The sequence below is a fragment of the Vombatus ursinus genome, unplaced genomic scaffold (genome assembly GCF_900497805.2).
Source record: "Vombatus ursinus unplaced genomic scaffold, bare-nosed wombat genome assembly UNPS02001419.1, whole genome shotgun sequence".
NCBI classification, from domain to species: Eukaryota; Metazoa; Chordata; class Mammalia; order Diprotodontia; family Vombatidae; genus Vombatus; species Vombatus ursinus.
In genome coordinates, this window is record NW_020941197.1 from 18,662,986 (window position 1) to 18,676,532 (window position 13,547).

The 13,547-nt window shown below is 39.4% G+C and overlaps 1 protein-coding gene across 1 annotated transcript; it reads right to left on the reverse strand.

Annotated features, from left to right (window-relative positions):
• Positions 1–1,569: 1,569 nt before the first annotated feature.
• Positions 1,570–12,887, reverse strand: LOC114046141 (developmental pluripotency-associated protein 4-like). The gene is made up of 7 exons (XM_027866401.1): positions 12,837–12,887; positions 11,901–12,129; positions 11,572–11,738; positions 11,274–11,324; positions 10,394–10,655; positions 2,519–2,714; positions 1,570–1,600 (listed from the first exon to the last, which is right to left on the reverse strand). The coding sequence occupies exons 1-7, from the start codon at positions 12,885–12,887 to the stop codon at positions 1,570–1,572; spliced, it is 987 nt and encodes a 328-aa protein (XP_027722202.1).
• Between the last annotated feature and the right edge of the window lie 660 nt (positions 12,888–13,547).

Below are 13,547 nucleotides of genomic sequence, written 5' to 3' on the forward strand. Positions count from 1 at the left end.
ACGGGGATAATACTGATGATAGTGTTTATGTGAGTTTAAGGTCTGCAAAAGTATTTTCATGCATTATTTCAACTACTTTGTCTCAGCTACTGACCTCATACAGTTGTTCTGAGGAACAAGTTAAATAGATGCAGCGTAATAGGCAAGCATTATTATTTGATATGGAAGGCGATAAGCCTGGAGGCAATTTGTGCTCTGGGTAGTGGGGAGATAAAGCAGCACAGCTAAAGCTTCTATATCTCCCTTATAACTCTCTGTCACCCAAAGTTTGAGAAATGCCTACTTAAAATAAGGGTTAACTTTTACTCAAGAACAGAAGGGAAAACTGAATAGGAAGCTCGTATTGAGTAAATCCTGTTGAATTCTTTGTATTCCTATTCTCAACACCTAGTATAGTGCCTGGAACCTAGTAGGCACTTCATTAGATATGGGGCATCCCAAGATTATTTAAACTATCAAAGCTTAAAACTGCATGAAGACTTTTGGGACACCCTGTGCTTAATGGTTGCTTGAAGAATTAAATGACTAGTGGCTGGTAGGGAAGTCTTTCTTAGCCTTCTATCCACTAATTTTAAGGATATTTAACATCATCTACTTAGATCAGCAAGTCAGATGTTTCTTAAACTTCAAGAGACTTAGGAAGGAAGCTTATTTTCTACTTACAATTGTGTATTGAGAAAGGTCTACACTTAGTTGCACACTACTCCTCTCTGGCTCAAACTATCCAAGGATTATGGATTGAGAGCTAGAAGCAACCTCAGAAATGGTGGTCCAACTTTTTCACTTGACTGATGAAGCATCAGGCTAAAGAGGTTAAATGACTTTCTCAAAATCACATAGGTAGAGAAAGAGGATGAAGATCCACCCGTCATGTTTTCTAGAGTCACTGGAGTTTTTCCATCGGATCACATTGGGTTGGAAGTAGTCTCACTAAACCAAGAAGCAACAACTTATGCTATCCGTCTTCTCTCCCCCAGAATCACATACTGTATGAAATATTTTGGAATTATGTGCTATCTTTTGAGCCAGTGAATGGACAATAAATAAGAAGCATGGGGGAGGCAGCATGGAATTAGCAGCAATTTTCACTGAAGCTGTATCTTAGAGTATGCAATGTTAGTCATTTTCTCAGCTAAATTCTAAGAGTTTGGTTACCTTTGATTCTGCAGAGGTTGGTTGTTGTTGTTGTTGTTTTTAGGAATTCATAGCCATTCAGTCCTGGGTGGTTTAGCAGAAAGAAACAGGAGAAGATGGACAAGTCATGGTGAATAGACTTAAATTTTATTTAGCTGTAAGATATTCACTTTTCTCTCTCCTGAGCAGCTGACCAAAACCATGTAATATGTGGACTTGGTTGTAATATCAGGTCCTTCCTATCTTGTTGACTTGTAAGGACTTTTCTAATCTTACTAAAATCCTGGGTGGAAGGAAACTGTTCACTAATGGAAACGGGAGCTGCATCAAGGACTAACTGGGAAAGAAAATCTAAGTTAAAGGAAGGAAAGTCACAGTTATAAGTCAGTATCTTGAGGAAGTCAAAAACAGTCTTGCAGCCTTGATCGTTTGTGGTTACAGAATATTGTCCATCAGGATTTTATTCCTGTAAGAAAATTGAGATAAGCTTAGTGACTTGACCTGAGGGCAAAGAGACTACTTCATACTGTCCCCTCAAAGAGTGACAAGTGGCAATAAATAAGGAAAACAATTTTTATGGGAAATTACTCCATGAATGATGAACAGGGCAAAATGAGGTCCAGACAAGAAAGTAAGGTGAAATAAGATATCCCACTTGCGGGAGGAAAAATATCTACCCAAGTGCCCCGCTATGTGAGATGGGCTAGTTGTCCATAAGATCCTACCCCAACGAGGTTAGGCTAGTTTTTCCTTAAAAGTTGCTGAAACTATCCTCAAAACTTGATTGGCTCAGAGGACTAAAGCTTGGGCTGCTGATGTTGCTTCCCAGTTACTTAAGTAGAAAGGCTAAATACACAGGGAGTCAGATGCTTTTTTCTAGCCCCTAGGTTTCTGATTAGTCAATCATTAGCATGACCAATTCTAGGAAATGGCTCAATTAAATCAATGTATTTTTCCCTGCTCTGAGTGCCTATCCCATCCCCTAATGCTGAGTTTAGCCTTTTTATAATGGAAACTGCTAAATGGTCTACAAGTATTTAATTTTTTTTTCTAGCCTTGAATCTGAATTATCAGCCAGACTGAGCCAGGCCTGGCCTATTTATCACATCTCTCGATTTCCTTCTTTCTGAAACGTGTATTCGTTGGGGAAGTGAGGTTTGTATTGTCAATTTTTCTTACTTCAACATAATACAAAAATCCCAATATCCCTTCTTAGAACGAGACTGTGTAGCCACATTTAACTAAATTATTCAGACCTAATAACTTCTCTCTTTACTGCAAACTTTTGCATGAATTACATGGATAATCAAGAAAAACAGTCCCCTATGAATGACTGAAGATACCAGTCCAATGTTTCCATATAGAAAGGCACCTTAAAAGTTACCTGTAGACACATTTGGGGCACAACCAATTGTCTTCTACTTCTGGGGGTGGGAAAGAGCAGGTAGGCAATAATAAGAGAGGAATCAATATGTCATTTTCAGGCACCCAGGTCTGTCCAGCATGGAACTCCAAAGGAGCTGAACCAGAGACATCATTAGGAAAAACTTCAGCATGTACTACACACCATCGTGGTAAATCTGGGGGAAAAAGAGGAGGGAAATCAAGAGAGATGGAGAAAGTATAAAGAAATACAATAATAATCCAGTCCTTTATATGCAATTATCAACTTATCAATAAGCATTTATTAGGTATTTGTAATAATTTATTAATGCAGCATGATCTTTTTTTTTTTTTTTTGGCAAGGCAATTGGGGTTAAGTGACTTGCCCAGGGTCACACAGCCAGTAAGTGTAAAGTGTCTAAGGTCACATTTGAACTCAGGTCCTCCTGACTCCAAGGCCAGAGCTCTAGCCACTGTGCTACATAGCTGCCCCATGATCTCCTTTCTTAAAGTCATAGGATAACAATTCACATTTTCATAGCACTTCCAGATGTACAAATTGCACTCTCTCAGACAACCTGTGAGGTGTGTGGTACAAGTATTGCCACTCCCATTTTACAGATAAGGAAACTGAGACCCAGAGAGGTTTTTTTTTTTAATGACAATATTTTATTACCATTACATGCAAAAACCATTTTTTTTTTCCGCTGTAGAGAATTTTATTTATAATAGAATCTTATGTGCTGAAAATGCTACAATGTAGAAAAGACTAGGGTAGGGTTTTAAATGGAATTTCAAAAACAAGCTAATACCAATTTCAGAAACAATAATAGATTTGAATATGATATAAACTATTAAAATCTCTTAAATTAAACCAATTAAGTGATATCTAATCATTCTAAGTATATAAGAATACGATGACTGAAAATGCCTAATGTGAAAATAAAAACCATGAAGTGAGGAATTTAATGCTTTTGAAAATAAGCCCAGACTACATATGTAATACAAAATATTTCATATTTTTTAGTAAATATTTTCTCACTTACCATGCAGTACCACTTTTGAAATACATAATTTCTACTTTAATTCTAGCCATACTAAACTGTGGACATCAATGTTAGTATTTTATGATGTGTTCAAATGTAGCCATGAGTTAAAAAAGTAACCTACTAGGACAGAACCCATTAGAAATCTAGTTTCTGCTACCATCTTGACCCATAAGATCATCATATCTGTACATAATTGGTATTTTTGTCACCATTTAGCACTGAAAATCACCACACTTGATAAGCAAACACTAGTAAATACTTCAGTACTGTGTATATGAAGCAGAGTTTGTCTTAATGAATTACTAAAACAGATGTAACAACTGTTTTCAATCACGATTAAGACCAAAATGATTGTTTGCTTATGAATTTTTTTTCTTGGTAATTTCTGGAGTGAATTAAAAGAATCTAGTCACCAGTATTTAAATTTACATTTGCATAACTAATTCTCTGTTATTTGAAAAACAGGAAGCTGAAACTCAACCTTCATGTTCTTGACTCCATACCTAGGAAAGAGATAACCTGACTGAAGTTTTTATTTGTCCTTCCCAATCCTAAAGGTTAAAGTAATGCTCATTTTCACTAAGCAAAAGCCTTATTAAACTGGTGCAGTCATTACCTCGTTATAATATATAGGCTTTGCTCCTTAATATCAGCAATCCTCTATATAGCCACTACATACAAAGAAGACATGATCTGACCATCAATAAAACTGAACCCACAAAGCATTAAGGTGCTTTATGTCAGGCTCTTATGAATTCCACATATTAAGTCTCATAAATATTATTTTGATTGCTTTTTTTGGTTCAATTCTAGGTTTTTTTTTTGGGAGGGGTGGTGGTGGATAAATTTTGCCATGATCTTCTTTTAATATACTTAAGTAATGATTTATTAATATAGTAAGTGAAAAGTAAATTGCAAAGGAAGCTTTCTTAGCTAGATGATTAAGTACAGTACTTTGGATTGTTCAAAAAGTATATTGTATGACTATCCCTAAGTTTTCAGAGCCAAAGCTATCTAGTACTGTGGTTACTTATTGACAGCTTGGCTAAAGTTCTTAAAAATTCACTACTGCAAAAGTTAAACCTAACAATCTTCCATAATGGTTTAAAAGAAAAGTACCACTTAGGTTGTATGACAAAAAGAGATATGCAGATACACTTTGATATGCTAACAAGACTGCAATTTATCAAAAGACAGGGAAAATCAATTCTTACTATTCAAGAGTTATCAAAAAATTAATGTTTCGAGGGGCAGCTAGGTGGTGCAGTGGATAGAGCTCCGGCTTTGGAGTCAGGAGGATCTGAGTTCAAATGTGACCTCAGACATTAACACTTACTAGCTGTATGACCTTGGGTAAGTCACGTAACCCCATTGCCTACCAAAATAAAAAAAAAATTAAAAAATTAATGTTTTGGCCAAGCCATATTTATAAACACAAGTCGACAATGCAAAATAGTTGCATAATTAATAATGCCAGACAGCTATGATACGGTAGGTTCAAGTTAACCCCACCTGTCCAAAAATTACTAAAAACAAAACCCCAATAGCTGGCCAGTATAAACCTGTAGTATTTGCCTAGATTTCACTACTTACTATAATCATCGTTCTAATATTTAAAATCACATCTAAAGGATAAGACACAGCCATCTACTAATTGGCATATCTGTTTATTTCTCATTTAGCGAAAATGTCCTTTATTAAAGCTGCAAAACAAAGTTCAACTGTGATTGCTACGCAAAAGAAATGACTGAAGGTATCTGCTCTGCAAGGAACTTTACAGTTCTCGACCCGCCCCCCCCCCACGCAACGTGCTATATGCAAAAAGCTACTGACTGAACTACAGGCATTAAATACTGAAAAAGCTAACAGTTTATTATAATTCATTTTATTTAACAATCTAGGAAGTTCGCAGGCATCAGCAATTCCAGGCGCAATTGAGTACCAGCAACCTTGGTAGCTAACCTGGTAGGTAACATGCACGCGAACTCCTCATGGCAGCGCGCATGATGTGACGTGACGTGACGTGAGGGGATTTGTCTAAAATTAGCTTCGTCGGCTGAACCCCTCAATGGGCTGGTATTGATCCTGCTGTGAAAGCAGGCTCTCTTTACAATAAATTCATGACCATCGGAAGATCCCAATTTCACATGCACAGCATCCGGGCCCTCACACCCGTAGTATGTTTTCTCTTCTCCATTTCCTTAGGAAATTATATTTTGTTTCCACAAGAATTTTTAACAAAACCCCTTGTCAGTTCTGTGGAGGCCGCGGCTCGGGCCTGCTCACCGCCGCAGCCCCGCCCCTAGGGCCGCCCCTCCCCCTCCCCTTCCAGCACCCCCCCCCCCCCTATTTTGCCCCCGCCCCCAGGGTCGCCCCCCCCCCCCCCCAGGATGGGCCTTCTTCCCCCCCCCCCCCCCCCCCCCGCGTCCAGGTCGGCCCTCCCTGCTCCCCACTCCCAGGCCCGCCCCCACTCAGTTCCTTCCCTGTTCGCCCCTCCCCCGCGGGCCCCAGTCACCCGCTGTCCTCTCTTCCGGGGCAACGGGAGTAACCACTTCCTCCGGGTCAGCACCGCAAAAACTATTTTTAACATTGGTTTTTGAGTTCTAAGTTCTCTCCCCCTCTCCCCCTTGCTGAGAAGGCGAGCGATTTGACATACATACGCAGTCATGCAAAACATATTTCCCTGTTAGTCATGTCGTAAAAGAAAATACAGACTAAGGGGGCAGCTCGGTGGCGCAGTGGATAGAGCACTGGCCCTGGAGTCAGGAGGACACGAGTTCAAATCCAACCTCAGACACTTAACACTCACTAGTTGTGTGACTTTGGGCAAGTCACTTAACCCCAATTACCTCATATTAAAAAAAAAAAAAAAACAGAAACAAAAACGAAGAAAATACAGACCAAAAAAACCAAAAGATAAAGAAAGCAAAGAAAAAGGAATTCTTCCATCTGTATAGATTCCACCGGTTCTTTCTCTGGAGATGGATGGTATTTTTCATCATAAGTCCTTCAGAATTGCCTTGGATCACTGTATTGCTGAGAATACGAAATCATTCACAGTTGACCACTGTACAATATTGCTGTCACCATGTACAATATTCTCCTGGTTCTGCTCATTTCACTTTGCATTAGTTCATGGAAGTCTTTGCAGGTTTTTCTGAGAGCATCCTGCTTCTATTTCTTATAACACCAAAGTATTCCATCATAATTATTTACAAAAACTTATCCAGCCATTCCTCAATTGACGGCCATCTCTTCAACTTCCAATTCTTTGCCACTATTATAAGAGCTGCTATAAATATAGCTACATATAGGTCCTTTTCCTTTTTTTTTTTTAATCTCCTTTGGATATATGCCTAGTAATAAATAGTCCTTGGTCAATGGATATGCATGATTTTATAGTCCTTTGGGCATAGTTCCAAATTGATCTACAGAATGGCTGAATCAGTATACAACTTCACCAACAGTATATTAGTGTCCCAATTTTATCACATCCAATTTTACCACATTCAACTATCCAACTATTAGAGTCCCAATTTTACCACTCCAACTTTTGTCATTTTTCTCTTCTGTCATATTAGCCAAATTGATGGGTGTAGAGTGGTAGCTCAGAGTTGTTTAATTTGCATTTCTCTAATCAATAGTGATTTAGAGCATTTTTTCATGATTGATACTGTGTCTGAAAACTGCCTTTTCATTGCTGCCTTGTCAACTGCCTTGACCATTTATCGGTTGAGGAATGGCTTATTTTTAATTTGACTTAGTTCTCTAAATATTTGAGAAAGGAGGTCTTTATTAGAGAAACTTGTCACAGTTATTATCACTGAGTATTTCCCTCCATCCTATTTCCTCCTCTGTTTATCCTACTTTTTCTCTTCTTTCATCCTGTCCAACTCAAGTGTTTTGCTTCTGTCTTTTATCTACCCCAATCCACTGACCCTTCTATCACTTTCCCTTTCTCTTATTTCCTTCCCCTTCCACTTTCCTGTAGGGTAAGATATATTTATATACACTGAATGTGTATGTTATTTCCTCTTTAAGCCAATTCCAATAAAAGTAAGGTTTTCTCACTCTTCCTCCTCAGTCTTCCCCTCCACTGTAAAGGCTCTTTCGAACCTCTTTTGTATGAAATAATCTACCCATTCTACCTCTCCCTTTCCCCTTCTCCCAGTGCATTACTTTTACTCACTCCTTAATATTTTTTTTTAGATAATTATCCAATCATATTCAACTCATATCCATGCCCTCTGTCTCAGTATACTCCTTCTAATTGCTCTAGTAATGAGAGTTTTTAGGATTTACAAGTATCATTTTCCCATGTAGAAATTTAAACAATTTAACCTTAATTGAAATCCTTATAATTTATCTTTCCTGCTTACCTTTCTATGCTTCTCTTGAGTTTTGCATTTGAAAGTCAAAATTTCTGTTCAGCTCTGGTCTTTTTGTTAGGAATGCTCAAAAGTTCTGTATTTCATTGAGTATCCATTTTTTTTCCTTGAAGGATTATGTTAAGTTTTGCTGGGTAGGTGATTCTTGCTTGTAATCCTGGCTCCTTTGCTTTCCAGAATATCACATTTCAAGACTTCTGATGCTCTAATATAGAAAATGCTAAATCTTGCATTATTCTGACTGTGGCTCTATGATATTTGAATTGTTTTTTTCTAGCTGACTGCAGTATTTTCTCCTTGACCTAAGAACTCTGAAATTTGGCTATAATATTCCTGGGAATTCTCATTTTGGGAATTCTTTCAGGAGGTGATTGGTGGATTCTTTCCATTTCTATTTTACCTTCTAGTTCAAGAATATCAAGGCAGTTTTCCCTGATAATTTCTTGAAAGATGATGTCTAGGCTCTTTTTTCCATCATGGCTTTCAGAAAGTCCAATGATTTTAAAATTATCTCTCCTGGATCTATTTTCCAGGTCAGTCATTTTTCCCAGGAGAAATTTTACATTTTCTTCTATTTTTTCATTTTTTAAAAAAATTTTTTGTTTTATTGTTTCTTGATGTCTCATAAGGTCATTAGCTTCCACTTGCCTAACTCTAATTTTTAAGGAATTATTTTCTTCAGTGAGCTTTTGTACTTCCTTCTCCATTTGACCAATTCTACTACTTTTTAAGGAGTTCTTTTCTTCAGTGAAGTTCTGTGCCTCTTTTTCCACTTGGCCAATTCTGCTTTTCAAGGCATTCTTCTTCTCATTGGATTTTTTACCTCTTTAACCATTTGGACTATTCTGTTTTGAAGGCATTTTTTCTTCAGTATTATTTTGTGCCTTCTTTACCAAGCTGTTGACTCTTTTTTTTCATGATTTTCTTACATCACTCTCATTTCTTTTTCCCAATTTTTCCTCTACCCCTCTTACTTGATTTTAAAATCCTTTTCAAACTCTTCCATGGCCTGAGCCCAATTCATATTTTTTTCCAGAGGCTTTGGATGTAGGAGCTTTGACTTTGTTTTCTTCTCCTGAGTATGTGTTTTGATCTTCCTTGTCATCATAATAACTTTCTATGGGCAGGATTTTTTCCTGTTGTTTTCTCATTTCCCCAGCCTTTTTCTTGACTTTTAACTCCATGCTAAAGTGGGGCTCTGCTTCCAACCTGGAGGATGCATTTTACCAAACTTCCGGGGTTTTTGTGCAGCTATTTTCATAGATACTTCTGTGGACCTGTAAGTTTTCAGTTCTTCTAAGGTGAGGTGTGTTACTACTCTCCTAGCTTGTGCTCTGGTCTTCAGTGACCACAACCATTGTTTTCTGCCCTGGAACTGTGAAGAAGATCCCCCATTTCACTGAGGCTGCAAGCTCTGGTGTGCTAGCATTCCTCCTTGCCCTGGAACTACTACTCAGGACTGCAACCTAGGTCTGAGTATAAGCAAAGCAACAGAGTTGTGTCCCCAGCGATGGCAAAGAGACCCCTGTAATCTTCTTCTGACCAACTGTTTGACCCCTTCACCACCTGTGGGCTTTGAGCTCTGGAAGCAGTCACAGCTGCTGCTGATTCAGTCACTCCCAAGCCCTGCTACTGGTTTGCTGGGGCCTAGTTTGCACTGGCATGGCCTACACTGGACCAAGCTCTACTCTCACCCTGGTGCCATAGATCTTTCTTGCTGACCTTCTAAGCTGTCTTGAGCTGGAAAATTGTTTCACCCTGTCCCTTTGTGGGTTCTGCTGCTCCCAAATTTGTTTTGAGGCAATATTTTAAAGGTATTTAGATGGGAATTTGAAAGAGCTCAGGCAAGCCCCTGTCTTTTTTCTGCCGTCTTGGGTTCCCCCACTTCCCCTGAACCCAAAGTTTTAAGTGACTTGCCAATCAATTATCACACAGCTTCTTGATTTCAGAGCTGAGATTTCAACTCAGGTCTCCTGAGTCTAAGGAAATTTCTCTACTTACTTCTGTAAAACACTTGGAAGTTAGCTAATGTAGCCCCAGTATATTAGGTCTATTCAACAACCCTGTAAGACTGGCCCAAAGTGCATAGGCATAATCCTGCACTGGAGGAATAGTTAAGTGTAGAGAGAAAAAGAAAGAAAGGGAGAGAATCAGACAATCTGCATCATCTGCAGGGGTGATAATTATTGCCCTAAGTGAGGAAGAGTCAATTCTCTCTCTCAAATAGAGCCTTAATTTATATTTTCCTGATTTCACAAATGTTTTTAATAGATGTACAAATTACTCCATGGGTCATGATGCACTCCTAGGTGTCCTTGTGGTCACACCCCTCCCTTTCCCCAAAGTTACAAGGCTAAGGAAATTCCAGTCCCTCCTTATACAGGCATACCCCACAGTTAATTAGGCTAATTAAGCTAAGTAAGGCATGGTCGGTCTTACCTGACTGTTTGGACCTAGTAGGCTCAGAAGATGTGGACGTGGGCCATACTGCCTTGGACTTCACTGTTGCCATGAGTCTGCTCCATGCTGCCATGCTGGCTGTCTGGACAAGGGCAGTCTTTGTTGCTTCTCTTTTCTTTTTCTTATTTGTCAGTGTCTCTGCTGCTTTAACCACCATCTGACTTTCACTTGAAGACTCTTCAGTTGAAGTTTCTGTTTTAATTTTTATCCACTGGGCCTTTTCTTCTATGCTGGGAGTGTCCTGTAAATTGAGTTCATGGTCATTGTTGGGAAGACTAATACCCAGGGATACTAGAGCTTCAGTCTCACTTCAATAATCCGCCCACCCCCCCATTTAACACTTTCATATATGGAGAGTCACAAGAGACAGTGCAGTATCATGGCCTTCGAGAATTGTAAAGGACCTTAGAGATGAGAAATTGAGGCCCAGCTTACTCAAGGAAACATTTAATGAGAGAGTTAGGATAATAACCTAAACTTTGTGATGCCCATTCACTTTGTGGTTTGCTGTCTGAGTGTGAAACAGGTATAAAAATAAGGAGGTGATAACAAAATAAAAGAAGGAATCCATGCCTAAACTGTCTTGATCAGCCTTTTACATGAGTCAAGGCGAAATATAAGGTGTTAACCTCAAAGGAAAGTAGATTTAGAGCTGGGAGAGGCATTAGAGATCATCTAGTTCAATCCTGTCATTTTACAGATGAGGAAACAGGCCAGGAGAGGTGAGGTAATTTCCCCAAAATCCCATAGGTAGTAAGTAGTGGAGAGAGAACTGGAACCTAGGTCCTTGGATTCCAAGTCCAATGCTCACTCCACTTACCATGACTGCCTTTCCTCATCTTTCTTATAACTTACTCACTTGCTCAGAAGGTGGCACATGTTCCAAAAGTCTTTTGTATAAAATGTGCTTCTGAAGAAGGGGAAGAGAAAAAAAGCAAATCAGTTGATAAAGGGACAGCAAGAATCAGGGTCCTCCCCTCCCTGCTGCTCTTAGTAGTATAACTTCCCAGGAGTTCTCCATTAGACTGTGAGTTCCTTGGGAGCAGGGACTATCTTCCACCTTTTTAAAAATTTTTATTTACAGAGCATACCATAACGCCTTACTCACAGTAGTTGCTTAATAAATGCTTACTCTCTGACTTGAATGACTGACTCACCCGGCCATTTTTACTGATATTGAGTCTCTGGCACCAGGCCTGAAGATTATTTCGGGATAAGGTATGCAGAGGAGGTAGAGGGGTGGGCATAGGAGGAACATCATCTTTCTGAGATTTCTGAGGGGTTGAGGCAACTGTATTGGACTTTGTCTTTGGAAAATGTACAACTGGAAAAGAGAGAGGAAAATGAAAGATAGGGTTACTTCAAGACCATAACACTTCTCACATCTTTGCTGTCCCAGCTCAGAGAAAGAACCCACAATCTACTAGTTTGTCTTTGAGGCAGACCCTAAAGGAGGGTAGGATTTGGTAAAGTTTGAAAGACTTACCAGCTTCCTCAAGATTTTCTGATTGTTCCCGGGTAAATCCTTGTGTTGTTGCTTTCATCCTGGCCTGAGCATCTGCCACCAGCTTGGCCCATGCTGCCATCACAGCTGTTCCATTTTCTCTCTGCTGAACATCTATTGCCAGCATGGTCCCATGAACCATCCTGCCTTCCTTCGCTCTGTCTGTATTATTGGCTGGAATGTCTGGTTGTCCCACTTCCTCAGAAGAGTTCTGAAAAAGGAGGTACTAGTCCTGGAGGTATTAGTCAATAAGACCCTCTGCGAGGGCTTACTACCCTCGTCCCCACTCTTATGATATATGCAAAATGCTTTGCAAAATTTAAGGGTGCTCTGTAAATACCAGCTAATAGGAGTATGGATGAGCAATGATGTGGAGGGGAAAAATTACAGAAATGAATGAAAGGTTGAAAGTTCTAATTATAGGGCCACCCTCCAGTTTGGTGATGAAAAGATAAAAGCACAGATGCAAGTAAAAACCAGATCCCTGAACTTTTTACCCCTAGACTGAACCACTTAGGGATACACCTCTCTCAATTAGGATATTTCCAGTCCTGCAGATGATTTATAAAGCACAAAATTTAGAACCAGAGGAACCTTTAGAAATAATCTGGTCCAAAATCCAAGACCTTAATTTTACAGATAATGAAACTGAGGTGTGGAGAGGTGCAATGACTTCCCATACCCTGTCAGTTACATATTCAAAACTAGAGCACACACCCTCCTGACTTCTAGTTAATTAAGCACAATTTCGACTACCCTATGCTTATTCTAAGTGCCAGTCTAACCTAAGACACATTTCTAGGTCTGAAAGAATCTAGATGAAGTTCCTAGGGCTTAGTTCCTCTAGGGAGAGTATGACAAAAACAGAAAGATATGATCCCAGGAATTCTAGGTTTGTCCACAGACTCTCACACTTACCTTGACCCCCAGGCTTGTTACTTTTACTTCTCTGGGTATAAATTTCTTCATTCGTAAAATGACAGATTCGACAAAATTTCCTTTTAATTCCACAATCCTCGGAACCTAGGATCCTGGTCATTTAGTTCCTGCACTTCTGTTTGCTTATTTGTATGATGGAATCATTTTGAATTACCTAAAACACAAGGTTGGGATAAGGAGAGCACTCTGCAAAACTCAGTGCTGTGAAACACAAATTATCTAAATGAGTTCCAAGAAAAAAGACAACACAATCCCACCACCCTCTTTTCTGTTTCCCCCCACACCTCAGTCTCTCACTTTTATAATTATGTCTTATATAAAGACATTTTCATTAGCCTCCTCACTAACAGTGAAATCCTGACTAGAGGAAAAGACCCAGTGGGACCCAATTCTTCAAGGGGCAGGAGCAAGTGGAGTGGAGAACACCCTCCTGCAGTGAGAAGGTTCAGGGGCACCTTACTGAACGGAGCACTTAGGAAACAGACTGGATGGGTGAATAACTCCATTAGACTATCGAACCCACCCTCTGTTAAGCTCAGAACAGATAATTCTAGACTTGGTTTGGATGGTGCCTGGAAAAGCTTTCTTTCTTTCTTTTTTTCTATTTACACTAAAGCGGCTTCCATTTAAATCCCAGGTTTTCTCACCAGTAACTTTTCTCCTTGCAAGCTGGTCTGCCACCTCTTTTCC

What these genes read in the sequence shown, in the direction of transcription:
- LOC114046141 (XM_027866401.1), bottom strand. Translation starts at nt 12,887, where the DNA reads ATGAAGAAATTTATACCCAGAGAAGTAAAAGTAACAAGCCTGGGGGTC. An exon ending in TAACAAGCCTGGGGGTCAAG is followed by an intron (nt 12,130 to 12,836) that starts GTAAGTGTGAGA and finishes CTCCTTTTTCAG; the next exon opens with AACTCTTCTGAGGAAGTGGG. An exon ending in TACTAGGTCCAAACAGTCAG is followed by an intron (nt 2,715 to 10,393) that starts GTAAGACCGACC and finishes TTTTTCCCCCAG; the next exon opens with ATTTACCACGATGGTGTGTA.